The sequence below is a fragment of the Vulpes lagopus genome, chromosome 3 (assembly GCF_018345385.1).
Source record: "Vulpes lagopus strain Blue_001 chromosome 3, ASM1834538v1, whole genome shotgun sequence".
Taxonomy (NCBI): domain Eukaryota; kingdom Metazoa; phylum Chordata; class Mammalia; order Carnivora; family Canidae; genus Vulpes; species Vulpes lagopus.
In genome coordinates this window covers 51,888,380-51,916,075 of record NC_054826.1, presented here as the reverse complement: position 1 = coordinate 51,916,075, position 27,696 = coordinate 51,888,380, and the positions used below count along the sequence as shown (strand labels likewise).

Here is a 27,696-nt window from a genome sequence, read left to right as displayed (position 1 = left end):
CAGACTTGATTTACTAATCAGACAAGTTCATCCACCCTGGTAAAAATGTCATCTTGATTTAATGCTCTTGGTGTTCCTTTTTCTGTCTAAATTTTAACTTCCCTTTGAAAAAACTATTACACTTAATTTCAAAAGAGTTTGACAGAATATTTTATGTCTGAAGAGCAATCACCATTGTTTGAGATAGTTAGAAGAGCTGAATTCATTACCATCTCACTGCTGCAACAGCAGGGTACAGAGAAACAGTCAGGGAAAACCGCTAATCACTCAGTCCTTTTGATTAGCATCGGGTTAGTTTTATTGGTGATCCTGCTGAGTGAATCTGCATTGGTTGACATGTCTTTTCCACAGAATAACGTAGAAACACAGTTGACAGGATAACATAAAAACACAATTTGAGACATATACAGGAGCCCAGGCAAAAGCAAATCTTAAAACTGTTCTTTTTTCTTTTGATTGGCTAGGAATGAGAAGTGTTATCTCTGTAAATCCCTGGTCCCATTCAGAGAGTACCAGAGTCATGTAGAGTCCTGTCTCCAGCTTGCAAGGGGTGACCAAGGAGCTGGACCTGAAGAGAGTGGGAAGTTATGCTCAGCTATAGAGGAAAAGCAACAGCATCAGCTGAGGAACCCAAAGGTATGTATGGAATGTCTTAGGAAATTCTCCAAAGTTCTTCTATATGCTTTTTTTTCTTCCTCCTTCCTTTTTTGCCTATCTAGAAATAAGATTTCATTTTAAAATTATATTTTCTTTTAATTAAAAGAAAATAAATGCTCACTGTAGGAAACATAGAAGTTAAAAAAAAGTATAAAAAAAGTATAAAGAATTGGGAAGTTATCACCCATAATTCAGCTACTCAGAGATAACAACTTTTAGTATTTTGGCCTATTTTCTTTTTTTTCCTATGCATTTTTAATGTAGTTGAGAATGTGTGTGTGTGTGTGTGTGTGTGTGTGTGTGTGTGTGTGTGTGTGTAAACTTAACATTGTAGCATAAACACATTACTAGGTTTATTTTCAAACTATTTTTAAAACTTACTCTTAATGTTTGTATTGCACAGAAGTCACTAAACCATTCTTATATTATTGGACATTCACATTCTTTCCAGTTCTCTTCATTATAAGATTCTATTTGAACATTAATCTGTGTACCACTATTTCTTAGAATAGATTTCCTGAAGTGCAACTCATAGGGGAATACATATAAACATTTTGAAATCTGTTGAAACATACCACCAAATTCCTTTCTAGAAAGGATATCCAATCATACCCTCACTGCCAGGAACATATTTGAGATCAACTCTGTTTAGTACCTTGTGTGTTTGGTCTTAGGAAGCTGTGAGATTTGGCCCCTGGGCACTGGGAAGATGAATGTGCGTCCTGGGCTTTGCAATTAGAGATCAGAAAGAGCAAGTGTTGGTTTAGAGATCAAAAATAAAGCAGCAGCTCCATATTGCTTACTGACAGCAATCACTGCTGCACACGAAGGTAGAAAAGCCATTATCTGTCATGACAGAAGAAAGGGACCCCTGTACGAATGGGGTGATTTTGAGGTAGTGATTTGGAGTTGGGGCTTATAGATAAGTGCCTGTATCATAGAGCCAGTTTATTCTTCTGGCATCACTACCTCTAGAAGCTACCTTGAAATTGTTATTTTCTATTTTAAATCTCTCCAAATCCATCATAAGTCAAAAGCTACTGTTCTTTAATATTATCTTAGTGGGATAATTTGCCTTGACTCTGGTTACCCATTCTTGGATAATATTCTTGGTATGAAGATAAGTTCTGTTCATCATCACAGTTTGTGTTTTTATATGTATACCCTCATTTATTAGAAAGCATAAGACTTTCCCAGATCTATGTCCTACATTTCTTCTCTCCTGGAGACAGATGTGATCTGGGCTAAGGAAGTTATATTTTAGATTCTCTGTCGTGAGATAATCCTTTCATCTGTTTTTCTCTGTCATAGGAAAAAAACCACAGTGAAGGCCGACTCCTCAGTCTCTTGGAGCAGTCTGAGCACAAGACTGCAGGTGAAGACCCCAGGACCAGTTTCGTGAGCTTATGTCGAAGGCCTTCTAATGAAAATAATGACTGCCAACTCACTGTTTGTTGGAGTTATGTGGTTGTACATTTGACCCATTGGCCAGACTTTGAGACTCAGTCTAGGTTATATCTCCCTAAAGATGATGAGGACATACCCTGTCTTACTCATCATGTGTTTCATTTCAGGCTTTATAGAGCCTGAACTTTCAGAACTTCCTGTAAAGGGGGAATTTTTTTTCCAAATCACAGGGGAATGACATAAACCCTGAGTATCTTACAAGGGAACAGGCTTAAAAACCAGACATGCAGACATTTCTTCCTCCTCCTAATGCTTTGTGCATCATTGGTTACTTTTAGTTTAGTGTCCCAACCTACACTCCTGGGGGGTTGTAGAAAGTAACTCTGTTTCTCTGTGCCTAGTATTTAGGAAGCAGTAGAGTGGATTGGTTAGCAGCATTGCATAAAGTTAAAATAATACTGACTTCATAGATTTTAAGAATTATATATAGTAAAGTTCCAAACATATTCCCTGGCATAAATAGGCTCTTGATAAATGTTAGGTGCTATTATTACTGTTGTTATTAGTTGCTGTTGTTAAAATTCACTAGATACAGATGGAAGAGGAGCTTTTACTTACGCCTGGTGAGATTTGCTTACCTTCCAGTTCTGATAGTTCATTGCCACTAAGCAAATCTGTTTTGCCTTCTGATGACTATAAAAAGGCAGCCTCTCCCTGCTGCCTCTAGATCAGCAGGTTGCAAATCTCTGCAGGTGGCAGATTTCCCTTGGCAGCTCCTTGTTCCTCAAGTCCAGATTTGAAGTAGATTATTCAGAGGTTGTTCATTCAGAAGTGTTCACCTTATACTTTTGACACAAATGAGCCTGTTAGATGCTAATGCTCACATTTTATGGGGATGGGGATCTGAGCTACCTGTATAAGACTGATGAAAAAACAGTGCCCAGAACACAGGAAGCATATGAGCAGTGAGAAGTGGTATGATTACAACACTGTTAACAACATTTTTTTTTTTTTCTCTCACAGATGCAGAAATAAAGACCAAGTCTTCAGAAACAGGCTTCAGGTGAATTAGGGCATACGTTGAAGTATGGCTGTCAGCAGTTCTAGAAAAGTACAGACCAGGTCCTGGGTTCTGTGTATAGTGGATATTCAAGCTAGAAATCACCACGGAACTGTGTGACTTCTCTTACGATACCCCACTCCCCAATATATCTGGGCTAAGAATTGGATGGCTAGTTCAGTTTCATGGTGTTAAAACAGGCAGAATCAGAGTTGTGACTTATTCTTGCCTCCTAACCCTGGTTTTCCGACCTAGATTTCAAGATGTTTGGGAATTTGGGTATGAATTCTCATTCTCTCCCTATCTGTGTGGCTTTGGGTATATGATTTACCCAATGTCCTTATCTTTGAAAGGGGAATGATAGTGCTCATCTGGTTGGATTATTACAAAGATTATATAAAATAATGATGTGTAAAAGCCCTTGTACAATGCATGACACAAAACTTAGTGCTTTTTAGTAGGTGTATACTGAATTCTGGATTTTTCCCCCTTCTCTCTAGGATGCCCTCACCAGGGATGGAAGAGGCAGGCTGCAGCAAAGAGATGCAGAGTTCCCTTGCACATCTCGACTTAAATGAGTCTCCCATCAAGTCTTTTGTTTCCATTTCAGAAGCCACAGATTGCTTAGTGGACTTTAAAAAGCAACTTAATGTTCGGCAAGGTAGTCGGACACGGACCAAAGCAGGCAGAGGAAGAAGGAGAAAACCCTGAATTTCTAGGGTCCAGACACCGACAAAACCATTAGCAATAGGGGTGGGCCGTGTCATTAAGTCTTAGTGGCTTCTGTTTCATTGTTGAACAAGTTTTTTGGCCCTGCAGTTTTCACCACCAGCACCAACTCAGCATTCTTGTTTTGATGTTTTCTATAAGCTATACAGACAATTGTGTATAGTATTCTGTTTTATAACAGTCTGGATTCACTTATAGTTAAAAGAAAATTTAAATATATTTATGTTTGTATGAAATCTTATTTCAATAAGATGGAGATCTTCCCTTTTTTCCTCTGTGTTGCAGGGCTTGGGATGGGAATATTTAAATTGTGGAGCCAGTTCTGAGACTCCTAAATTACATGTTTCCTAATTAATTCCATTACTGTTTTTTGACATACTGCCTATATTCATTGAGTGTAGTGCACAATTCTGAGCACTGCATGGTTACTCCCTTGACCTTTTCTGATATCATTGTGGAAGGTGCCAAGACATCAAATCCTGCTTCTTATTTAACTATCCCTACCATTCAGCGACCTGTCACTTCATCTTGCTGCCTCACATAGTTAAGAATTCTCAGCTGGAGCATAGGACCTTTGAGGGATATGTCTGGCCATTCTTACAAGGAGTTTGTAAGTGAATGCTCTTACTATTTCCTATGCAATTATTTTTCCTCCTAGATTAACGAGTGGCAATACCAAGCATATTCATCTATTAAAACCAAGATTAGTTCTCTTTGTCAAAGGTCATAGGAGCAATAGGAAATAACTTCTATTTCAGTATATTTGTAGAGGAGTGCACATTCTTGACCACATTGCCCAGGAGCTTTCAGTGTAGAACAAAGATGTGGTCTGTCTGCAGTGTACTTACAGACTCCAAAGATGAGAGGATGTCAAATGGCAGAAGCAACTACCTGAGGGAGATGACCCAACAGGATTCTAAGAAAGCTAGTGTTGGCTCAAGATGATTTGAAGATATAATAAAAGACTGTGGGAGGTGGCTACTGAGCACGAAAGGATCCTGGGACAGGATAAATAGGGGCACCACTCAGACTAACTTCTGATTCATCAAGTTCAAAGTTACCTTTTTCTTGATTATAAGATGAAAATGAGGTGTGTGTTAGACTTGGGGGTTCAGAGATAACTAGGGTGGAAGGTACAGCATAAGCTTTTAAGGTACTGTTTCTTGCCTATGCCATTGCACACAAGCTCTTTGAGTTAAAAGAAGGCAGAATGGCAGACACACTATTTCTTCCATGTTTTGGTGCTGGATGGCACTGACCTTGTGACCAGCATCACGTAAATAACAGGTATTATTTTTTGAGGAACTACTGTGGTTTAGATAATGTATGTACCTTCATTTAATCCTCACAGCAACTCTGTGAGGTAGGTAGTATCCTCCCTAATTTTCAGGTGAGGAAACAAAGGCTCAGAGGAATAAATAAAGCCACTTTTTTATCCATGGCGGTGAGATCACAGTGCTCCTCATATTCAGTCCTAAAGAAAATGCTTTGACTCTAGTGTTTTCCTTCTAACAAAAAGTAGTTTATTAGTTCTGTCCCATCAACTTAATTCTCACTAATCTCTCTCATTAAATGGCAATTTATTGGAGGTAGAACATTATAAATGGGATAGTATGTTTATCTCTGCCTGAAGAGGAAAAAAAGGGGAAAGGCTGATTCTAGAAAGCTAATTTTTTAGCTTAAAATTGCACAGTCTCCCTAGAATATGTGTCATGGCAAATTGTTGGAGGAGAGTATGGGTCAACAGGACCAGGACCAATAGGCTTTCTTGTTAGCTAGTGGGGAGTCAGCGGGAAACAGCTTTCTCCAGTGCCCTCTGCTGCCCTACCCTTTTGCCCCCTCCTCCCACTCTAGTATCCCTATCTTTGGTAAAGGCTGCTTGTTGGCTGCTTGTTTTATTCTCCATGTGTCAGCCTGTAGGAGAGGCATTAGTGAGACAAGTCAGCGGAAAGAGTATCACATCAGACTGAATCTGACCCCTGCTTCTGATACAGGTTAACCCCTCTGAGACTTAGTTTCCTTGTCCATAAAATGGGAAAATCATACTTAACGGGGTTCTAAGATAATGGGTATAAATTCACAGTATCTGTCTCATGAAGAAGATGAGTAAGTGGCAGCAGTTATTAATGTGATGCCAGTTTTGTATGTCATAAGTTGTGTTAGGGTGAGAGATGATAAAGCCAGAGAGGGATGGGATGCAGATGCAAGAGGAGATGGTTCATGGAGTGAGCGCTTAACTTCGTTAGCTTCATCAACTACTAGCCTTCCACAACAAGCTTGAGTCCCTGGGAATTTAGAGCTCACCTACAACCCCTAGGTTTTGGGTTGTTTTGTTTTTGTTTCTTCTGAAAGATGGCGAGCAGATGATCTGCTGGTATTACCAACTCTTGGAGAGCTGGAAGTCTCCGTGAACTTCATAAGCTATTACCATAAATTGGGAAAGAGGAGTTATTTGTGTTAGGCATTGTGATTGTGTAATTTCCTTTCATCCTTACAACAGCCCTCTAGCAGAGGCTGTGCCTTGCCCATTTCCTCTGGGCACTCACCATTCTATTACATACAATGTCCTATTGCAAGAACTTTCCACTCGCTGCCTTAGCATGTCTCTAGACTTGTGTGTGGCATAGGCTGGGAAAGCTAGGACTTAAGCCCCTGAGGCAGTCCTCAGCTAGTGAAAAATGGAAGTTGGAGGATAAATACTTGAGCCTCACCTTAGTTGGGTACATTCCCCACTAGAGTTCCCAGAGTTCCTCTGTGGGATTGAGCCTCTGTAGCTCCCAGCAGCAACTTAATTATGTATGCATTCTGTTTGTTTCCTTTTATTCCTACCTCATTTCCAGCTCTGTTGTCAGTGGTTTCTGGATCAGGGCTGGGACTAGGGTGAGGGACCCTCACCACATAAGGGCAGAGTTGGCACTTATGTGATGGTATGAGGGCCTTTTTACATTTTGTAGATAGGCATTCATAAGCATCACCCTAATTCTAGCCTGGCTGGGATTGCTTCCCAGTTAAGGTATTTGCACTCAAATTAGGTCTGCCTCTGGGGAAACCCAAACTAAGGCAAATCCTATGGAGAAATTAGTCTCCCTGTTTTATCCTTGGAAAACTGAGGCCCAGAGAATTGAAGAGATTTGCCTAATGTCATACAGCTGGTAAATGGGATGGGATTTGAACCCAGGTCTGCCTGACACTAGAGCTGATGCTCTCTGTACTTCACTACACTACCTCCTGCATCTCACTTGAGTGCCAAAACTCAATGAAAATTTTAAGTTTGGATGGACTCATTCTCACCTGTATGGCAGAGTAGCTTTAGCCTTAAGTTGATTTAGTAGATAGAAATTGGGCTGAGGGGAAGGCAGTAAGTGGGTGGTAGTACCATTGGGAAGATAGAAGAATATATAAACCCAGAGTGGAAAGGCTGCTAAAGCCACATGCACCTGGAAGGCAGGAAAAGGTTACTTATTTCCTCTCAGTTTCGAAAGCCCTGGACTGGGGCACCTGGGTGGCTCAGTGGCTGAGCATCTGCCTTCAGCTCAGGTCGTGATCCCAGGGTCCTGGGATCGAGTCCCATATCAAGCTCCTTGCAGGGAGCCTGCTTCTCCCTCTACCTATGTCTCTGCGCCTCTCTCTCTCTCTCTCTCTCTCTCTCTCTCTCGTTCTCTTTCACCTATAAATAAAATCTTAAAAAAAAAAAAAAAGCCCTGGACTATTGAAGTTATAGCTCTTTGATTTAACAAAAATTAACTGATATCTATTACATGTCAGGTCTAAATCCTGGGCCCTGGAGCTCAAAGGATGAAAAAAAGAAACATTCTCTGGAAGCACAGTACAGCGGGAAAAGACGAACTCACAGCCCTGAGATCAAGACCTGAACTGAGATCAAGAGTTGGATACTCAACTGAGCTATCCACGTGCCTCTAAACAGATGATTTTAATATACTTGTCAATGAAATGATATAAGCCCATCTGAGACACTGGGATAAATAGACCACACTCAGCTGGGGTCAGGGCTAAGAGGAGCTCATCAGGAAAGGCTCCACAGCATTGGTGGGGACTGAAATATACTTTAGAGGATAAGAAAAAATTAGGTGAAAAGGCTAGACAGGGCAAAGGGGGGGGGGGGTTATTCCAGATAGATCAGCATGAATAAAGACTAAACAAGAAGCAGCTTGATGGGTGTAGGAGATCTGCAAGGCACACCTGGCATAAAAGTATGTGGGGGGAACAGTGGGGAACTTACAAGCCTGTGTGCTTGGCTCCTGGGCACTATCTGCTGTGAGAAGCCTGTGAACAGCTGAGTAGGGAGAGCCTGGCACCTAGCCCAACACTGGCTGCAACCCACCTTACTCTGACCTGACCACCAATTCTCATTCCTTAGTTCCTTCTGGACAGCTGGAGATTGGTACTAAGGGGCTATGAGGGAGGCTTGTTAGGATGTGTCCTTCTTGTTGGTCAGTGGCCATCTGGCATCTGAAGAGAACTGTTGGCCACTGCTATGCCTCTGCTACAGCCAGGGCTGTCACAGGTGCTTACAGATCTCAGGCCCAAGGCATTTCTACCCTCCACAGGCCCAAACACAGACCTTCCCTGACACTCTGCCTAGGGTGCTGGGACCCCTGCTCCTGGAGAAATAGATACAGGACTTCAAGAAACATGGATGAAGAATCCTGGCGTTACTTGTCAGGGACATATCCTTACCCTGGCCCGGAAGACTCTGGACTCTGGCTGTCAGCATGAATCACATTCAGTTCCATATTCTCTCCCAACTAGACAAAGCTGAGAGAGACAAGCCCCAGGCAAGGCAGGATGTTATGGGTGATGGCCACTCTGTCCTCCTTGTCCCCACCCCAGTTTTCCTGTCTTTCAGAGCCTATATGTCTGATTGATACCCAGTGAAATGTGCAGCAGGGCTGATAATCTGGTGTGTTTTCAGGCCCAGTCATGCCAAAACTAATACAAGAGCCACCAACCCTGGTCTCCATCCTGGTATATGGAACCATGTTCTGCCTATAGATTAGAGTAGGGTTAACTGCTAATGAGATAGCCCAAAGTTTAAAAATATCTGCTCACCAATTTCCTGGAAATTAAAATTGGTGTAGTATGTCTTGTCTCCTATCTTGGTGAGTGTCTTAGGCTGTTCAGATTTCTATAACAAAGTACCACAGATTGAGTGGTTTATAAAAAACAAATTTCTCACAGTCTGGATGCTGGAAGACTTAAATCAAAGTGCCAGCATGGTTGGGTGAGAGCCCTTTTCCAGGTTTCAGACTCCCAACTTCTTGTATCCTCTCATGGCAGAAGGGGCAAGGATGATCTCTGGGTCCTCTTTTATGAGGGCACTGATCCCATTTATTAGGGCTCTCCCCTTATGACCTAATCACTTTTCAAAGGCCCCATCTAAAGTCTTCACCTTGGGCATTAGGTTTTCAACATAAGAATTTGGGGAGGGGGGTATAGATATTCAGACCATAAAGGTGGTCATAGTGACACCCCAAGATTCTAGGCATTCAAGAAGACTAGTTTGGGGAAAACCAGCTTATGGCCAACAACTCTACTGTAACCTGAGATTCCCCTTCCCCTTCTTTTAGAGAAGACCTAAAGTATGAACCTACTCCCCATTCACCCCCACTGGGCCTACCATCTCAAGGCTAGACTCCACAGTCTGGCTGTCACCTCCCCCATGATATATCCCCACCTACATGTATCTTCTTTAGGTCTTCAGAGCTGAACTCCTTACCGTGAAGACTGGACTCTTGGAGCCCTTGTGCTCCATGATTTTGTACATGCTCTTCTCTTTGTTAAGGATCACTTCTGCCAGCATACTGCTATTCTTCCTTCAAAGCTCAGCTCCTCAGATTGCCCTGCCCACTCTAGGGCAGAGTTAATCTCTTCTTCTTGTGCACCACATTGCTTCTTGCGCATTAGTACTTCAACATTTTGGAAAATTGTCTATTGTACTGTATATCTCTCATGCTAGGCTTCTCCATCTTTCCAGAGGTGAGCCACCACCTCAAAACTCAGACTCTGAGTATTTGTAAAGTAGATGGGGCTCTAAGCATTACAGAGAGGATGTCCTAGGGTCCTTGACCTGGTTCAGGGCTCCAGCTTCCTGCAGTCATCTTGCTTAAGTTTGCACCATAGCCCTGCCTGCCCTGTGCTTCTCTTAGGGCAGACTCAGAAGGAAGTGCACCTTCCTGAATTAACTGTTGTCTAGTTAGTAGTGTCCAAGAAAGAGGGTGGGACATTACAACTCGGGTGACCCATTTTATTTTTGGATGCAAACCAGGTCAGTGGAATGCCTCACACTGAGAGAGAAGAGCTCACGCCTAAGGAAAATAACCAACTACTTCTCCCAGGTAAGACCCTCCTCTAATTCCTGTTTACTTTGGCCCCAGCCCCTCACCTCCATCTCTCCAGCTTGGCCCATGCTAGTGGAGTAGAGGCTGGAATGACTATGCCAGCTGGTCCTTGATGATAGCTCCCATCCTTGGCAGGGGTCCCTGGGATCTTTTTCAGAAGGATGGCTCACCTCATGTATCTGATGCAGCTGAGTTAAGCTAAGAGCCCAACTGTTACTCAAACCTGTGCAGACCCTGGCTGGGAATCTAGTGATGTGGGAGACATGTTTCTCCCCACCGGGCTCAGCTCGAAAAGGCAGACATGAGAACATTTACTGGGAACATAAATACTGAGGTTTCTTGGGGGAAGCTTCATAGTCTCTGGCATGTAGAAGTACTGAATAGATGATAGAAGAGTGAATGAATAAAAGAGTAAATGAATGAAAGAATGAGTTAGCTGGGCCTCAAAAGGAGAATGAAAGCTTACTCTGTGTGTAGTCATTGGCCCTTCCAAAAATTTTAATTGCTTCAGTTACTCTATTTTTCCCTTGAAACAGACCCATAACATTTGTGAAGTTAACATTCCTGTTTGATAGATTTGGAAATTAGGTGTATGTGACTTCGAGAAAATTTGTTGGAAACTGATTTCTTAATTCTCTGATTAAGGACCTTCCCCCCAAATTTTTCAAAGCTCTATTAGCACCTAGTTATGTGAAACCCTGTGCTGGGGTGAAGATGCAGATGACTCAGACACAGTGGTTCCAAACTTGAGGAACACCATAAACAAAAGCTGGACAACAAGAGACAGGGCAAAACTTGTAGTCAGTGTGGCTAGAGTATGAGGGGGAGTAGCAAGAGAGGAAGCTTAGGGTCTACAGTGCTGTGAAAAAAGAGTTTCAGACCTTTTTTTTTTTCTGCAATGGGAGATATCACAATGTGAAGGTTTACCTCCTTTCTTAGGGGAGATAGGGCTGGGGAATGGCATGATAAAATCTATTTTTGCACAGTCATTCTGGTAATGTGTTGAAGTTGGTAGGGCAGGGAGGTGGACAGTATCAGATAGGAGGTTGTTGGAATAATCAGATGGGAAGAAGTTTTAGGGCAGTGGCAGTGGGAACCAGAGGGGTGATATATAGGAGAGCTCTTTCTGTTCTTAGCTTTTTCAGCCTGAGACCTGATTGCGTAGAAGAAGTGAGGGTCAGAGAAGTAGACAGGTAGACAGGCACCTGAATAGCTGTGTGAGTGAGCAACTTCTATGCCTCCAGCCAGGGTGGAGGACAGGAAAAGTTTCGTGGGGGAAGAGTAAAGGAGAAAATAAACGTGGCTTTGACTGTGGAGTTTGAGGAACCTCTCCAGCATATAGAGAGTGATGTCTAAGAGACCATTAGAGTTTGGGATTTGGCTCAGGACAGGATTTGGGAGCCCTGACACAGAGGTTTTAATCAAACCTTGAAGATGATAGATAAGGCAACATGGAGAAGAGTGCTATGGCCAGAAGCAGGGGTGGAGTGGGGCATGTTTAAGAGGAGAGGAGAAAGTTATGAAGATTATGAGAAACTCAGGAAGGAGGCCCAAGAAAGACTGGCTGTCAAAGCCAAGAGATGAGAATTTTGCAATGAAGAGAATGCTCATGGCTTTGCCTGCTTGATAGAGGACAGTAAGGGTGGGGACTAAGGAAAAGGCTGGGGTGGGGCAGTCAGAAGCTCATAGATGACCATAAGGAGGATAAATTCATGGGCATGAAGGTGGGGAGGGGTTGCAGGGGTGAGAAAGTATCTTTCCTGAAGTCTTGCTGTTATAGGAAGAGAAGTAGACTGATTCAGTGGACAGATGCCTTCTGCCTATCTTGAGGCCTTCCCTGAAAGGTACCTGAATCAGTGAAGGCCCCCTTGGGAACTTCTTAGAACAGCAATATCACCTCTAGTTTGAATTAGCAAAATAACCAAACATTTCTATAGTCCTTTACAGTGTGCAAAGGATTGCCAGAACTATAAACTCCTTTAATCCTCATAGGAACTGAATTTTTGTTCTGTTATAGAGGAGGAAATTGAGGCTTATAGAGTTTTGATTTGGATTCAACTAAATAAATCTGAAGGCATACTCTGTGCAAGGTTCTTTTGCTCTCATTATTTCATTCGCCCCACACAGCTCTTCGAAATATGTTGGTCCCCATTTGGCAGATGAAGAAAATTAGGCCTCCACATTGGAGACCTGGTACTAAGTGCTTTGTGGAGAGCTGGGTCCTTGACTCTGAGCACAGAGGTCTTTATATTCTGTATCACTATACCTTCCAAAACCCACATTGTGTTGCATATTACATTTCCCAAAGCATTCTTTGAGTCTTAATTCATTTAATTCTCACAACAACCTTGTAAAGATAGATATTTCCTCCCAGATAAAGAGACTGAAATTAAAAGAAGTCATAAATGACCTGTCTGAAGTTATGCCACTAGTGGAACCCTCTCTGAAGTGCAGATCCATCCCTGTCCACTTCTCTCTTCAGGATGAAAGTTGTACACCTTAGCTTGGTATAAAGGCTATCCGTAGTCCAGCCTGCCTGCTTTTCTAACAGTTCTTTGGCCCCTTCTTACCTCACACCCTTTGTTCCAAACCTCTAGAACATCCCTGAACTCCCAAGCACAGTAGCAGGTCCATCTCTATTATTGTCCATGTCAACTGTACTGTGATTGTTGGTAAGGCTGTGAGATCCCTCAGGGCAAGGCCTACATTGCTTTGTACTCCAACATTTGTCATAGTAGGCATCAGGAACTGGTGAAGGAATGACAGAACGAATAAACGACATTGGGATTAGAAATCAGCCTTCCCAGTGCTCTGTTAATACATGTGCTTTTGGAAAATGAGGGTCTTCTGATTGATTACTAAAGGATCATTGATGGTTAGAGGTTCTGAGTTCTGCCTACAGCTTTCTTCCTGGTTCCCTTCTGAAGGAAGAAAGTTAAGGGCCACAGCCTCTGCAGGCCTGTAGACTATGTGGTTCACCTGGGCTGTCCCTTTCTTCCTACAGGTGGCCACCCTCCAATGTGGAACCACATGGACTCCATTGGGTCAATAGGGTTGCCGCACAGGGAAGGAGTCCCTGGCTGCTCCCAGGAGGGCTTGCCCTACCCCTCAAACAGCTCTGAGCTGGTAAGTTTGGCCTATTCAAGGCTGTCAAGAACAGGATCAGTTGAAGATGTCATTGGGCCATGGGCTTTCAGCCATGCAATGCTTTCTAGTTCACCAAGCCTTTCATTTTTTAAAAAAAATTTATTAATTTATCCATGAGAGATGCAGAGAGAGAGAAGCAGGCTCCATGCAAGGAGCCCAATGTGGGACTTGATCCTGGGACTCCAGGATCATGCCCTGAGCCGAAGACAGACGCTCAACTGCTGAGCCACCCAGGTGTCCCTCACCAAGCCTTTCAGATCTGATCTAGTAGCTCTCTCCTTTGTGGCCCCACACAACAGCAAGGTGAAGATTATCTTCTCATTTTATAGCTGAGGAAAAGGAGGCATAGAGAGGTGAACCGATTTGAGTTTTAACTCATGACAGGAGACTGAGCTGAGGTATTTCAGTTCAAAGGTATTACTTTTGCCACCTTGCTACACAGGTGCTGTCCCTACCCTGAATGGGTTGACATAGTCTAGAAAGGACCCTCTTGGGGTTTTCTGGTAGAAAGCTGTATTCTTAAGGCTTCCACTATTTCCACTATTTCTCTAGTCACTCCTGCACATCTCCCTCCCTTCAATATAGCCACTGCAATCAGGCACACAGAGATAATTTCAATGCTGAACTCAACTTGGAGGTTATTCTGCATCATAGTTCATATGCCTCAGGTTAGCTCAGACTGTTTCTCTTTTCTGTCATTTTGACTAAGATTTAGAAGCTCTTGCATATCACACCATCAAGCAGGAAACACTTGTGTAAGTCTGTTTCCTCATCAGTAAAATGGAGGAAAATAAAGTCTAATCCTTCCACCCCCTGGAGGATTAAGTGAGCTAATGGAGATAAAGGAGCTACACAGAGGAGGCATCTATGAAAGAGTTCTTGAATTGTTCCCTGCAGTTTCTTTAGTTTTCCAGCTTGTTCTGACATCTTCTGGACTTGGCTTGCTGCCCAAACTGTGGGGGAATCACCCCTCACTGCATTTAATTCTCCCACTTCACTCTTGTCCAGTTTCTGCCCCATAGCCTGCTGTAAACATTTCTTTTGCATGTAACTCACGGCTGGGCCACAGAAGTGAGAAATGACATGGCCCCTGACACTGGGGACTCAGAGGGCTTCTGAGTATTATTATTTTCTCAGTCCTATTCCAGGACTACACAACCAGGAAACGTGGCAGGGCAAAGACTCAGATGTAAGTTTTCGTATCCTATGGGGTTTCTTTACTGCAACCTTCATCAGCTTTGGGTTCATTTCAGGTGAAATTCCATTCATGTGGAAACACCTCTTCAGTCAGATCTGGGTTCAAATCCCATTCTATCCCTTAATAGCTGCTTGATTATGCAGATGACTGTCTCTCCCTGAGCCTCAGTTTCCTTATTTATAGCATAACATAGGAATAACCCTTCCTGGTGTGCATGGCTGCTAGAAGCATCTCCTATAATGTAAACATGGAACTGAACATTTGACACTCCAGTTAGGATCATTTGCCTCCTTAGGGATCTATTTTCCACTCTCTTTCTAAAGCAGAGGTGAAACTGAGTCATCCCCATGTCCCTCACTGAATAGTCTCTTCTCCCTGGCTCCCCCTGCTTCTCTATTCAGATGTCTGAGTGGTTACTTTACAGATATGGGTCCAGTATGGGGCAGTGGATCATAGGAATGGAATTCCTGTGGGACAGGCAATGAGGACCTAGGAAAGGCTAAGCCCAGGAGAATAGAGTCTCAGGTTGGGACTCCAGCAAACCCAGGGAGGTTGCTGGCATCTCTTTGAAGGTCAGGCCAGAGGGTCCTCTGGAAGCGTTTCCACATAGAAGTAGAGTGCTGGGGCTCCTTTTAGCTCCCCTACAATGGGCTGCTGGTGGAGAAGAACCTGGGATGTCCCATCCTCTGCTTTCTGCCTGCCTACCTCTCCTATCATTCTGATTCACCCCTGGCCCAGCCTTCTCTCAAGTCCATCCCCTTACTCTGAAGAAAATCCCTTTATTCTCTTCCCCAGGTCTTCAAATGGCTTGTTCCCTTCCTCAGGGAGAACTTTTTGGACCAATATCCAAAAATACCTCTTCCTCCCCTTGGTCAGTCTCAAACTTCTATTCCTGCCTTAAAAAAAAAAAAAAAAAAAAAAAAAAAGTTAACATTATGACCAGAACCATATTATATGTTTATTTGCTTCCTTTCTGCCTCTATGCTGAAATCTGAGCTCCACAAGAACAGAACTCAGCTTGTTATGCAACATATAGTGCTTAGAATAGTGTTGGGCCCCTAGTCGGGGCTCAATGTCTGCAGGAAGGATGGTTGACTAATGGGAGGACTGTCCTCCATGATGTGGCCTCCAAGTTCTCCTATGCTGAATTTACTTAGGCTCCAGAGTCAAGTGGATTGGGAAAGGGAAGTGCCTAAACTTGAAATTCATTCACACATTTGTTCACTCTTGCTCATTTGATGAGTGACAACTCACTGAGCAGCTCACCTCTGGGAAATGGGCAGCTAGAGTAAATCAGTGGTATGACAGGAGAGAAGTCTCCCTAAACCCTGAATACCAAGAAGTGGAAGGGGCAGGGGACATAGGGATCTGATAAGGAGCTGCCAGAAAATGAAGTAGGAGGAGGGAGGTGGGTGAGTCTCCCCTTCAGGAAGGCGCCTTCTGAGAATGTGGGAACTAAGTATGGGCTGTATGCAGCAAGAGAGCCGAGGTGTGTAAAGAGGTGAAGAGTGGGGTTGGGTAGGTGCTGGGGAGACCAGTAAGGCTCAGAGAAGGCTCAGGCAAGGTTCTAGTCAGCCTCTGGGAAAGCCAAGGGAGGTGCTGGTCTGGACTGGTAAAGGGAGGAGCAGGCTGGGTAAGGCAATCCTGGTTGGAGTCAGAAAATTTGGTTGGCAATGGGACTCTTGCCCGGATATTAGCCTGTTTCTCCCCAGGTGTTGGAGTGTCTACAGCAGTTCAAGGTGACGGGGACACAGCTGCAGCAGATCCAAGCCAGCCTCCTGGGCTCTATGGAGCAGGCACTGGGGGGTCAGGCCAGCCCTGCCTCTGCTGTCCGGATGCTGCCCACATACGTGGGGTCCATCCCACATGGCACTGGTGGGTGACATAGACTAAGATGGATGGCCAGGCCCAGGGAGAGAGTTCTGATCTGGGGGAGGGAACAGTTTCTTATCCCTCTTTCCATTAAGGTTCCCAATTCTAATCTCTAATGAGACGTTGCAGTCCTTGGGGGTGTTTCTGGGAGGCAGAGGGCTTGGTCTCACCAGCTGCATGTCTTTCTGTGACCTGTTTGCCCCAGAGCAAGGAGATTTTGTGGTGCTGGAGCTGGGGGCCACAGGGGCCTCACTGCGTGTTCTGTGGGTGACCCTGATGGGCACTGGGGGGCATAGGATGGAGCCCCGGAGCCAGGAGTTTGTGATCCCCCCAGAGGTGATGCTGGGTCCTGGTCAGCAGGTGAGAGCTCACTGCCTAGTCTCTGGGAACTGGCTGGGTGGCTGGGGCTCTGGTGGGGAGAGCTGAGCCCCTAATCTCTCCCACAGCTCTTTGACTTTGCTGCCCACTGCCTGTCTGAATTCCTGGATGCACTCCCCGTGGGAAAACAAGGTCTACAACTTGGGTTCAGCTTCTCCTTCCCTTGTCACCAGACAGGCCTGGACAGGGTGAGACAGAGTGGGCATGGGGACAGTGGGTGGAGCTGCAGCTCCATGAAGTCTATTGAAGGAGTGACCCAGCTTTTCTGCCCCCAGAGCACCCTTATTTCCTGGACCAAAGGTTTTAGGTGCAGTGGTGTGGAAGGCCACGATGTAGTCCAGTTGCTGCGAGATGCCATCAAGAGGCATGGGGTGAGTGGAGGCAGGGGTAATGGGAGGGTGGCTTGTGTGGCCTGGGCCTGGGCCCAGCACACATAGGCTATGCCTGGGCCTGCTTTCCTTTTCTATTTATATCCTTTATCCAGTTTAACCCTGGGGTAAATGTCGCTACCACTCCCATTTCATAGGTAAGGAGACTGAGGCTAAGAAAAGTCAAATAAATTTTTGGGACCATAAGGCAAAATAAAGATGAAAAGGCTTGACCCTGTCTTCAAGGACCTCACAGTCTAGTAGGAAAGCATTCTGACAGAGGATTGTCCCTGTCAGGAAGGTGGTTTCAATGACTCTGGTAGCACTGGGAAGGGCACATCAGGACTTGGGCAGGGGTTTTAAGGAGTTTGCCAAGTATATAAGTTGGGACTGGGGTGGAAGGTCTGTTTTCTGAGAAGGATATATGCAAAAACTTGGATGGCTGAGAAAAGTGAATCTGGATCCATCTGGACTAACTGTAGTGATGCTAGTGGAGGTAAGTCAGGGTCAAGAGGGGATGGCTTGGGAAGCTAGGTACCTACAGTGCAGTCTTCAAGGTACCATGCTTGCTCACAATCATCTTGGTCCTGTGGGGACCACTGGTGTTCTGGAGGTGATAACTGACTTTGGGAGCCTCTGAGAGCCCCAGGGCCTAAGTAGAGGGTGGAAGAGACAAGAGGTAGTGTGGGATGGAAGGAAAATCCTCTACAGGGTGGGAGGACCTAGAGTATATGTGTGGGCATGAGCACACATGTGTTTCATGGACTCTGAGCACCTCCATCAAAGCCAAGGCCTTAGTCTTGCCCATCCCCCAGGTTCCCCGCTCTGCCCACCTAGGTCAGCCGTGACCTCTGCCCTCTCCATTGTCCAGGCCTACAACATCGATGTGGTTGCCGTGGTGAATGACACAGTGGGCACCATGATGGGCTGCGAGCCAGGGGTTGGGCCGTGTGAGGTCGGGCTTGTTGTAGGTGAGCCATGGGCTATTTGTGATGATGGGAAGGGGGCACAGCTACCTGATGGTCAGATCCTGATGAATTCATCCCTGCCAGACACTGGCACCAATGCATGTTACATGGAGGAGGCAAGGCATGTGGCAGTGCTGGACGAGGACCGGGGCCGTGTCTGCGTCAGCGTTGAGTGGGGCTCCTTCGGTGATGATGGGGTCCTGGGACCAATGCTGACCACCTTTGATCATGCTTTGGACCGAGAGTCCCTGAATCCTGGTGCCCAAAGGTGGCCTGACCTTCTTCTCTGGGCCCTATCACTCTTCTGCTCCCTTCCTTGCTGTTGTCCCTGAACTCAGGCCCCTCTCTCTTGCTTGTTCATAGCATTTCCAGGTTGCATCCTGGGGGGTTGCTGGCCAGGCTCAGAGAAGGAAGGGCTTAAGATCCTAGAACCCAGAGTTTTCAGCCCTTAGCCCTCTCTTATTCCTGATAGATACTTAAGCCAGAGGGGGCAGCAGGGTCTGGATAAATACCCACCTATCTCCAGGGAGGCCATTTGCTTCTGGAACCTACAGTCTGGGGGAGCCTAAAGAAAATGACTCTTCTTTTGGGGCCTTTGGAGTTGGGGCCAGGTGGGCTAAGGGCTTAATTAAAGAAAGCTCTGTCCAGCCATTCTTCCCTACCTGTAGGTTTGAGAAGATGATTGGGGGCTTGTACCTGGGTGAGCTGGTGAGGCTTGTGTTGGCTCACCTGGCCCAGCAAGGGGTCCTCTTTGGTGGCTGCACCTCCCCTGCCCTGCTGAGCCGAGGTAGCATCCTCCTGGAGCACGTGGCTGAGATGGAGGAGTAAGTAAGGAAAGCCAGTGAGCTTAGACAAGGGGCTTCTTGGCTTGGGAGAGGGGAAGATGCTCTGTCGCCCAGGTAGCCATGGGGCTGGGGAAGGGGGGCAGGGAGCTTTGGGGCTACTTGAGTCCCACAGCAGTACTCTGTGTCCCTCCAGCCCCTGGGCTGGGGCAGCCCGTGTGCATGCTCTCCTGCAGGACTTGGGCCTGAACGTGGGGGCCTCAGATGTTGAGCTCGTGCAGTATGTATGTGCAGCTGTGTTTACTCGGGCCGCCCGGCTCTGTGCTGCCGCCCTGGCTGCTGTTCTCTCTCGCCTCCAGCACAGCCGGGAGCAGCAGATACTTCAGATTGCTGTGGCCACCGGAGGCCGAGTATTTGAGCAACACCCCAGGTACTGGAAATACACACAATCCTGTGTGAGCAGGTAGCAAGAATGTGTGTGTTTTCCATACAGACCCAGAGGGCACTCTGGTTCCATGGTTGCAAGGCAGTGGGTACCAGTGGCATCCTAGCAGAGTAAGGTCAGGTGGGGACTAAGGGAGGCCAGAAAAAGAAGAGAGAAAAGATGCTTCTCTTTGGATGTGCAAGGGAAGGGGACTCTGGGGGCCCCAGGAACACTGGAGACACTGGGCATACGGTTAGTGTACAGATGGATTAGAACTGAAGGGATTTGAAACAATGAGGCCCAGGGTTTCAGCTAGCCCTGGGGTTCAGGGCCAGGTGCCAAGCCAGGTATGTCTGCTTTGTGTCTGTTTGTATAGTTTTCTCAGCATCCTGCAGGAGACTGTAATGCTCCTAACCCCCGAATGTGATGTCTCCTTCATTCCCTCTGTGGATGGGGGTGGCCGGGGCGTGGCAATGGTGACTGCTGTGGCTGCCCGCCTGGCTGCTCACCGGCACCTGCTGGAAGAGACCCTGGCACCTTTCCAATTGAACCGTGAACAGCTGGCAGCGGTGCAGGCACAGATGCGAGAGGCCATGGTCAAGGGGCTCCGAGGGGAGGCATCATCCCTCCGCATGTTGCCCACTTATGTCCGGGCCACGCCTGATGGGAGTGGTAAGGAGCTGGGCTGAGTGTGGGGCTGGGATATGGGAGGTCACAGTGTGTGCTTTGTCCTGGCACTGAGGATCTCTGTCCCACAGAGCGTGGGGACTTCCTGGCCCTGGACCTGGGGGGCACCAACTTCCGGGTTCTCCTGGTGCGTGTGACTGCAGAAGGTGTGAAGATCACCAACCAGATCTATTCCATCCCAGAGAATGTGGCCCAGGGCTCTGGACAGCAGGTACCCACAGCTTGGACCTGGTGTCAGGGGCAGGGAAGGGCCAGGATTGGACCACCCCCTGACTTGCCCTACACTTCAGCTCTTTGATCACATCGTGGACTGCATTGTGGACTTCCAGCAGAAGCAGGGCCTGAGTGGGCAGAGCCTTCCGCTGGGTTTCACCTTCTCCTTCCCATGCAGGCAGCTTGGCCTTGATCAGGTGAGGGAGGGAAGGCCAGGAGAAACCATCCATAAGGGCTTTTCACTCTCATACCCTTCATGGAATGGGCAGGAGGCTGGGAAGAGGGCTTCAAGTATCCTGGGCTGGGGATGCAGGTGGGTAGAAGCACGGCTGGGCTGAGCCAGCCTAGCCTCAGTTTCACTGGACATGATGTGTGCAGAAGGGAGTGTGGTAAAGTGGCCTGGAATCCAGGGCTGTAAAGAGGACTGAGATGGAAAAGATTATAGATACCTATGGGGGCTGCCAATGGGCAGAAAATGGAGCCAGGTTAGGTCTAGGCACTTGAGAGCAATGTAGGCCAAGTAGTGCTGATGAGGGAACACACTGATCAGATTAACTAATCTGATTAACTAATCAGAATTAGTTCCTGTCTCTTGAAGGGGCTTATTTGCTTGGTTTCTTTGCCCTATTTCCTCTTCCAGACCTTGCTGTGTCTCTCTCATGCCTGGCTTGGTCTTGGGTGCCTGACGGAATAGCAGAGCAGCAGGCACAGATCTAGACACAACACCCACTAAGCATAAACCTCTACATGTCCTTCAACAAGAATGCTAGACTTCTCAGTGCACACATCTGACGCTTATCATGGAGACGGCTCCTCCCATACTCTGGTCCAAGCTCCCAGGAGTTTCCTCCTCAACACCCCCAACTTCTGCCAAAAAGCCTCCTATGAGGAGTTTGCTGCTCCTAAAGTTGCTCTAAAGTTGCTCACTATGGTCTTCCTGAAAAACTATCTTCTCTTCTCCACCCAGCCTTTGTGTAGTTTTCAGCTCTGCTCCAGCTCTGACCTCTCTCAGACACATGCCTCTGTACTTGGCTTTCTTTTACACAGTGGCCCTTGGGAATCGGACACTTGGCAGTGTCTCTCTACTGGTCTGCTCCACTCTAGGCTAAGCATGCTGACCCCATTTGATTATTCCTTGTAAGATTGTGAGAAGCAGGGATCCCTGGGTGGCGCAGCGGTTTGGCGCCTGCCTTTGGCCCGGGGCGCGATCCTGGAGACCCGGGATCGAATCCCACGTCGGGCTCCCGGTGCATGGAGCTTGCTTCTCCCTCTGCCTATGTCTCTGCTTCTCTCTCTCTCACTGTGTGCCTATCATAAAATAAATAAAATTAAAAAAAATTAAAAAAAAAAAAAGATTGTGAGACGCAGGTGGGACTCACTATGCAAAATCAGGTGCGCAAAAAGAAACACGGTTCTGTTCATTTTCTAGAACTGAACTTAATTTCTGTATTGAGCTCACATCCTTTTTTTTTTTGGTGGGGGGATAACTTCATGATAATCAGTTTAGGGACTTCTTTCCCCAGGCAGGGGCCCTTCTCAGTTGCACGGCATCCTTTGCTATGTACATGCAGACACTCAAGGAAGTCAGGAGATGCCAGGCCTCAACACTGTGTGGACTCGGCCACTTCCTCTCTTGGTTCTTGACACCTCCTTGACAACTCACCTTCCCTTCCATGGGCAAGGAGGACAGAGACCTCCTTCCCACACAGGGGCATAGCCCAAGCAGAGGCATAGGATAACTTTCTCAGGAAACTAAAATCTAAAACCTGGCTCTGAGGTACCCCCAACTCCCCTTCCCCAGACCAGGGGTCTTTCTTTTGTCTGGGAGCAGGGAAGTGTTGCTGCTACTTATGATCTGGGCTCCCCCACATTAACCCTCTTTCTCATTTGCCATCTCACTCTTTGGTTTCTGTTTTTGAGACAATGCGCACAGAGCACTCTGGCTGTGGTTATATAGGGAAAGGGATAAAAGGCAATATTGTTGGGGGAAGTGTCAGTTAATACCTTTAAAATCTTCTGCCCCAAAGATTTTCCTTTTATTAAAAAAAAAAGATTTATTTCTTTTAGAGAGTGCAGGCGGGAAGGGAAGAGGGAGAGGGGGAGAGAGAGAGAGAATCCTAAGCAGACTCCTTACTGAGCGTGGAGCCTGACACAGGGCTAGATCCCATGACCCCAAGATTATGACCTCAGTTGAAATCAAGAGTTGGACCCTCAACTGACTGAACCACCCAGGTGCCTGCTAAAGATTTTCATACCTGCTCTGCATGCTCCTACTTTGGGCAGAGCTGTCATTTTCTAACAGCAAGAAAATAATTCCCCCTGCCCACTCCCTCAGAGGAAGCACACTTAGAATAGTCCTAGACTAGAGAGCCAATTGCTAAGTTCACAATTTAAGACCCATTTCTCCCTATCTGTCTTGTCTCCTCCCATCCTGTCTAGGTGTCGGTTCTGGCTTTTTTCCATTTGTCCTTCACTCATATTTGGAACACACAAATAATCTCCTATGGACAAGGGTCTGTCCCTAATTCCTCAATTTCCTTGATCTCAAGTGACTCTTGCTAGTTCTTTCTAAAGGAGCAGAGTTTTTTTGTCATTTGGACTTTAGAGCCTTCTCTGTCCTCCCCCTTCTCTTACACAGCACTCATTTTACCAGCTCTGTTCATTCCTAACCCAATTATGAAGGACCATTCCTTCTGGGTAGCCGTCTTAAAACGTCCAGACTCTCAGACCATCTGAGCATTCTGGCACTAATAATAGAAGACACAGGTCATATGGTTATTAATAGGTTTCTTTACACTGGAAGGCTCCTGGAGAGTTAGGAGGGGGCAGAGTGAGCGTGGAATCCTGCTTGGCGAGGAGGGATATTGTATGCTTTGATGGGTTACTAAAGGGTGAGTGAGATTCCAAGGGGCCTTCACCTTCCTGCCCCACCTTTGTCCCACCCCAGGGCATCCTCCTAAATTGGACAAAGGGTTTCAGTGCATCAGATTGTGAGGGTCAAGACATTGTGTGTCTGCTTCGGGAAGCCATTGGGCGAAGACAGGTGAGGAGTCTGTCTCCAGGGGTGCTTTGGGGATGTGGCAAGACTTGGAGGGAGCAAAGGGCCTCCTCCTTCCTGACCTGGGGGGTGGAGTGGGTGGTTCTCTGCAGTAGAGACCTCTGGGTCCAGTGCTTGTTGCCATGACAACCACGTTACCCAGCAACTAGCAGCATCCTTTTGTGTGCAGGCAGTGGAGCTGAATGTGGTTGCCATTGTGAATGACACGGTGGGGACCATGATGTCCTGTGGCTATGAGGATCCCCGTTGTGAGGTCGGCCTCATCGTTGGTGAGGAGGGCCCTGTTCTTTTGTGCTCCTACTGCCTCATGTTAATTCACTGCCCCCTGTTGATTCCTCAGGTTGGAAGTTCCTCTGGCCTTGGGAATGTGGCATCATTCCTGCCTGACTCAACTAGGCCCTGCAATACTCATTTGGGCTGGGTGTCTGAACTTTGGTTGTTTAGCCCAGCTCAGCTACTGATTCAGTCACTTAAGCTTTCTGAGCCTTAGTTTGCCCTTCTGTTAAATGAATGTGAGTTTTGTAGTCATACAGATTTGGGTGGAAATACTAGCTTTGCCACTTCCATCTGTATGATCTCGATCAAGTCACCAGAGCCTCAGTTTCCTTCTAAGACAGAGATAATAGTAATGCTTGTCTCCAGAATCATGAGGGTGAGAGGTGAGGAAAAAAAGTGTGGCACAGTGCCTGGCTCATGGTACATACTCAGTGCTTGGAACTAGGTAGAGGCTGAGAAGGTTCCAGGTAGAGGACAAAGAGTGAGCTGTGAGGGTCCTTCAGGTAGTCCTTGAACTTTATTAAGCATTTCTCCTCTGGCTAGAAGGGACAGGAAGACTATACATAAAGACAGGATACATACCCATTTTCTCAAAACTGACCATTTAGTGGGGATTAAGCCCAGAATGGCATGTGACAGTCAGGAAGAGCTGAATCTGACTCTACACAACAGGGTGACAAGGCCAAGATCAAAGGAAGTGGTCCTAACATGAATGGAACTGGAAAACAATTTGTCTAGGCAGGGGAGGAGGGTTCTCACCGCTCTTTGGGCATCAGTCTCCTAGGGCAGGAGATATGTGGGAGCCTCCTTTTGAAACTGGGAGCTTCTTGAACATAGAGCCTAGAATGGGGAGATGCTCAGGAGAGGTGTGCCTAGATTGCTGTGTGAATAAACTAGTCAGAGGAAGTCCAGGTGGGGCTGATTAGGAGACCACCTGCCTAGAGCTGACAGTATGTTGGGAAGAGGAAGGGGATGTCTTTACCCAGGTATGCCTTCTGCCTAGAACACCTTTCCTTCCTGTGCTTCCTGGCTTCAAGGTCAAATCCAAACATCATTTTCCCTCTGTAGCTTTTCCTGACCCTCAAGGCAAGAAGTCTCAGCTGTGCTCAAGTTTCCCATGATGCTCTTCTTTGCAACCTCTATTGGGTACATACAGGCATTATCAGAGTTAGCTCCTTATTGCCCAACCTCTGGCCACTGTGGGGCTCCTTATGGCTGATTCCTATGTCCCCAGCTTCCGGCCCAGAACCTGCTAATTTGACTAAGAATCTGGAAAGGTAGCCCACGGAGCTTGGGTCTCTCAACTGCAGACAGTGGGGGAGCTCTCACATATCTCCCAGGGGTGTTCTGGGGTAACATGGAAGATACCATGATGGTGGTCCTGGTAGGGAAAGTAACAGAGGCCTAAAGGGTTTGATGCTACCAGGGTCTGCAGAAGGAATGTCAGGAAGGCAGGCAGACCAGGACATAGGACAGGTTGTGACTGTGGGGAAATGGAGAGGTAAGAAATGAGCCCAGATTTTGCCATCTCAGTCTGGGGAGGGCATGGGGGGTGGTGGTTCTTATCTATGTCAGTAAATGGCTTCCACCCTGTCTGTCTTCTCTCTAGGGACTGGCACCAATGCCTGTTACATGGAAGAGCTTCGGAATGTGGCAGCTGTAGCTGGGGACTCAGGGCGTATGTGCATCAATATGGAGTGGGGTGCCTTTGGGGATGATGGGTCTCTGGGCTTACTTAGAACCTGCTTTGATGCAAGTGTGGACCAGGCATCCATCAACCCTGGCAAGCAGAGGTATGGGCAGGACTGGGTAGGGGCAGCTGGTGGTGGCTGATAGTCACTATTATGGTAGCAGGTAGATTCTCCTGACCTTTGTGCTTTCATGCAGTTTTGAGAAGATGATCAGTGGCATGTACCTGGGAGAGATTGTCCGCCACATTCTTTTGCATTTGACCAGCCTTGGAGTTCTTTTCCGGGGCCAGCAGACCCAGCGCCTTCAGACCAGGGACATCTTTAAGACCAAGTTTCTCTCTGAGATTGAAAGGTGCCTAAGGCCTTATTGCCTCCTTCTACCTCCCAAAGAAATCTATCACTTTGGGTAAAATGCTAGTTGGTGGGAAGTCCATTCTGGAGGATGGAGAAGTCATAAGGTGGGAAAGCTAATGCTGGACCCTGGCTCTCTGTGCTCTATTCCTTCCTGTCCCCAGTGACAGTCTGGCTCTGAGGCAGGTCCGAGCCATCCTGGAAGATCTGGGGCTGCCCCTGACTTCAGATGATGCCCTGATGGTCCTGGAGGTGTGCCAAGCTGTGTCCCAGCGGGCTGCCCAGCTCTGTGGGGCAGGTGTGGCTGCTGTGGTGGAGAAGATCCGTGAGAACCGGGGCCTAGAAGAGCTGACTGTGTCCATAGGGGTGGATGGGACCCTCTATAAGCTACACCCCCAGTGAGTCTGGGTGCTGGGATGGGCAGGGGGGAATGGTCCAGTGGGGTCTGGCTGGCAGGAGCTCACCTCAGCCCCTCCCCCTCACAGCTTCTCCAGCCTGGTGGCAGCCACCGTGAGGGAGCTGGCCCCTCGCTGTGTGGTCACCTTCCTGCAGTCAGAAGATGGGTCCGGCAAAGGTGCAGCCCTGGTCACTGCTGTTGCCTGCCGCCTTGCCCAGATGGCCCGTGTTTGAAGAAGTCTCCAGGAACTACCCTTATTGGACCAGGGCCCAGGTTCCACCTATCCTCAGCCACCCAGGACTCCCAGAATAGCTCAAGTGTGGCCCTTCTGCGGCCGCTAGCCTTGACCTCTGGCTTTCCCAGAGAGAAGGAGCACTCGGGTTAGCAATATATATATATAATTTATTTACATTCACGTCCGCTAAAATCCCTACGCGCCCCGGCGGCCGGGCAAGGCTGTGTACATAAGGCCATGTGTAAGTGCACGAATGCACTTAAGACAGAGTCAGGGCACGAGCTTCACACCACAGGTCCCGCATGGGGGAACTGGCCAGCCCCAGAAACGGGCATATCACGGCACGCACACTTGCCATTGTCCAGCCCGGGACTCCCATTGCATATTCACATGCCCTGTTGGGCAGGGCTCCTCCAGGCTAGGGGCAGGGGGAGGATCAGGGAGGAGCCTTTGGGTGTCCCTGGGTGGATGGGAGAAGGGCAGCATGTGAGAGGCAGATGTGGATTGACACTGGGTGTGAGAGACGTGAGTGGCCTCCAGGTGTACAGCATGAGATGTGTGTATGTGTGTGTGTGAGCTGGGAGTATGTGAGATGAGCACACGAGACATGCATGGGCACATGCCCGTGTGGTGGTTGTGTGCCTGAATCCAGGGGCCACCCCTTGTCCAGCTGTGGCCCTTGGTCTCACAGGCTTGGAGCCAGGCCCCTCAGATGCACCCCTACCTGGCAGGCACAGAAATGTTTGCATAAGGTCCAGCTCAGGCAGGAGCTCTGGCGGCCATGTCCCAAGCCCAGTGTGTGCATGCATGCCCGTGTGTATGCGGCCTCCTGGCCAGGGGCAGGAGGAGAGGTAGCATCACAAGCACATACACACACACAGATGGGCTGGGCCTGGCTTGGGCTCTAGGCACTGCCCACCTCTGGGGCAGGGTCAGAGCAGGTGGCAGTCCCAGCAGGCCTTGGAGGGGTGGAAGTGTGGGCAAGGTCTGAAGGGCCAGTGTTAAGGGACAGTGTCTGCCAGGAGGGGGCCTGTCCACACAGTTCCCCCTGAGTGTGGGGGAAGGGCCCCATCTGGCCTCTACCCATCCCTGGCGGGTGCCAAAGCTGGTGAGAGTGTAGGCGTTGTAGGCCTGGCTGGCCTTAGCACTCTGCCTCTGACACCGTGAAGAGGCCAGCGTCTGGCTGGCCCAGTCCGGCTACTGCTGCAGCCAGCTGGCTGAGGTTGCCATTGGGGAAGTGCCGTGCCTCCCACAGGTTGAGAATCATGGCTGTGGGGCTGGGCTTGGAGGCAAAGAAGCTGAGATGGCTGTGGAAGGGAGGGGACAGGAGCCAGTCAGCAGCCCTGCCTCACCCCAGGTTGCACCCTTCTGCCTCTCAGCCCACCCAAGGGCAGGACCTCCCCCTCAGCCAAGCGTACTGGATGCATTGGCTGCTGGTA

At 47.5% G+C, this 27,696-nt stretch overlaps 3 protein-coding genes across 11 annotated transcripts in view; 2 read left to right on the top strand and 1 right to left on the bottom strand.

Moving 5' to 3' along the window:
- The window catches only part of UIMC1 (ubiquitin interaction motif containing 1), a 120,490-nt gene extending 116,418 nt beyond the window's left edge, over nt 1–4,072 (top strand). For both annotated transcript variants that reach the window (XM_041747700.1, XM_041747701.1), the window contains 4 exons: nt 465–636; nt 1,969–2,032; nt 3,088–3,127; nt 3,625–4,072. In XM_041747700.1, coding sequence (XP_041603634.1) covers nt 465–636; nt 1,969–2,032; nt 3,088–3,127; nt 3,625–3,835 — 487 coding nt within the window. In that variant the 3' untranslated portion in view covers nt 3,836–4,072. The remainder of the gene's footprint in view (nt 1–464; nt 637–1,968; nt 2,033–3,087; nt 3,128–3,624) is intronic.
- A 146-nt stretch (nt 4,073–4,218) lies between these two features.
- On the top strand, nt 4,219–26,431 carry HK3 (hexokinase 3). Of its 5 annotated transcripts, XM_041747694.1 has the most exons (19): nt 4,219–10,209; nt 13,217–13,338; nt 16,270–16,432; nt 16,635–16,789; nt 16,876–16,995; nt 17,083–17,178; nt 18,047–18,146; nt 18,228–18,411; nt 18,812–18,967; nt 19,122–19,355; nt 19,726–20,021; nt 20,108–20,247; nt 20,327–20,446; nt 23,197–23,292; nt 23,477–23,576; nt 25,193–25,376; nt 25,471–25,626; nt 25,790–26,023; nt 26,111–26,431. In XM_041747694.1, the coding sequence occupies exons 1-19, from the start codon at nt 10,149–10,151 to the stop codon at nt 26,253–26,255; spliced, it is 2,862 nt and encodes a 953-aa protein (XP_041603628.1). In that variant the 5' UTR covers nt 4,219–10,148; the 3' UTR covers nt 26,256–26,431. The 5 variants fall into 5 exon arrangements, with proteins under 5 accessions (XP_041603628.1, XP_041603626.1, XP_041603625.1 ...); XM_041747692.1 differs by having other exon boundaries at nt 18,047–18,411; XM_041747691.1 differs by having other exon boundaries at nt 16,876–17,178.
- The window catches only part of UNC5A (unc-5 netrin receptor A), a 61,837-nt gene continuing 60,544 nt past the window's right edge, over nt 26,404–27,696 (bottom strand). For all 4 annotated transcript variants that reach the window (XM_041747695.1, XM_041747698.1, XM_041747696.1 and 1 more), the window contains one exon: nt 26,404–27,564. In XM_041747695.1, coding sequence (XP_041603629.1) covers nt 27,399–27,564 — 166 coding nt within the window. In that variant the 3' untranslated portion in view covers nt 26,404–27,398. The remainder of the gene's footprint in view (nt 27,565–27,696) is intronic.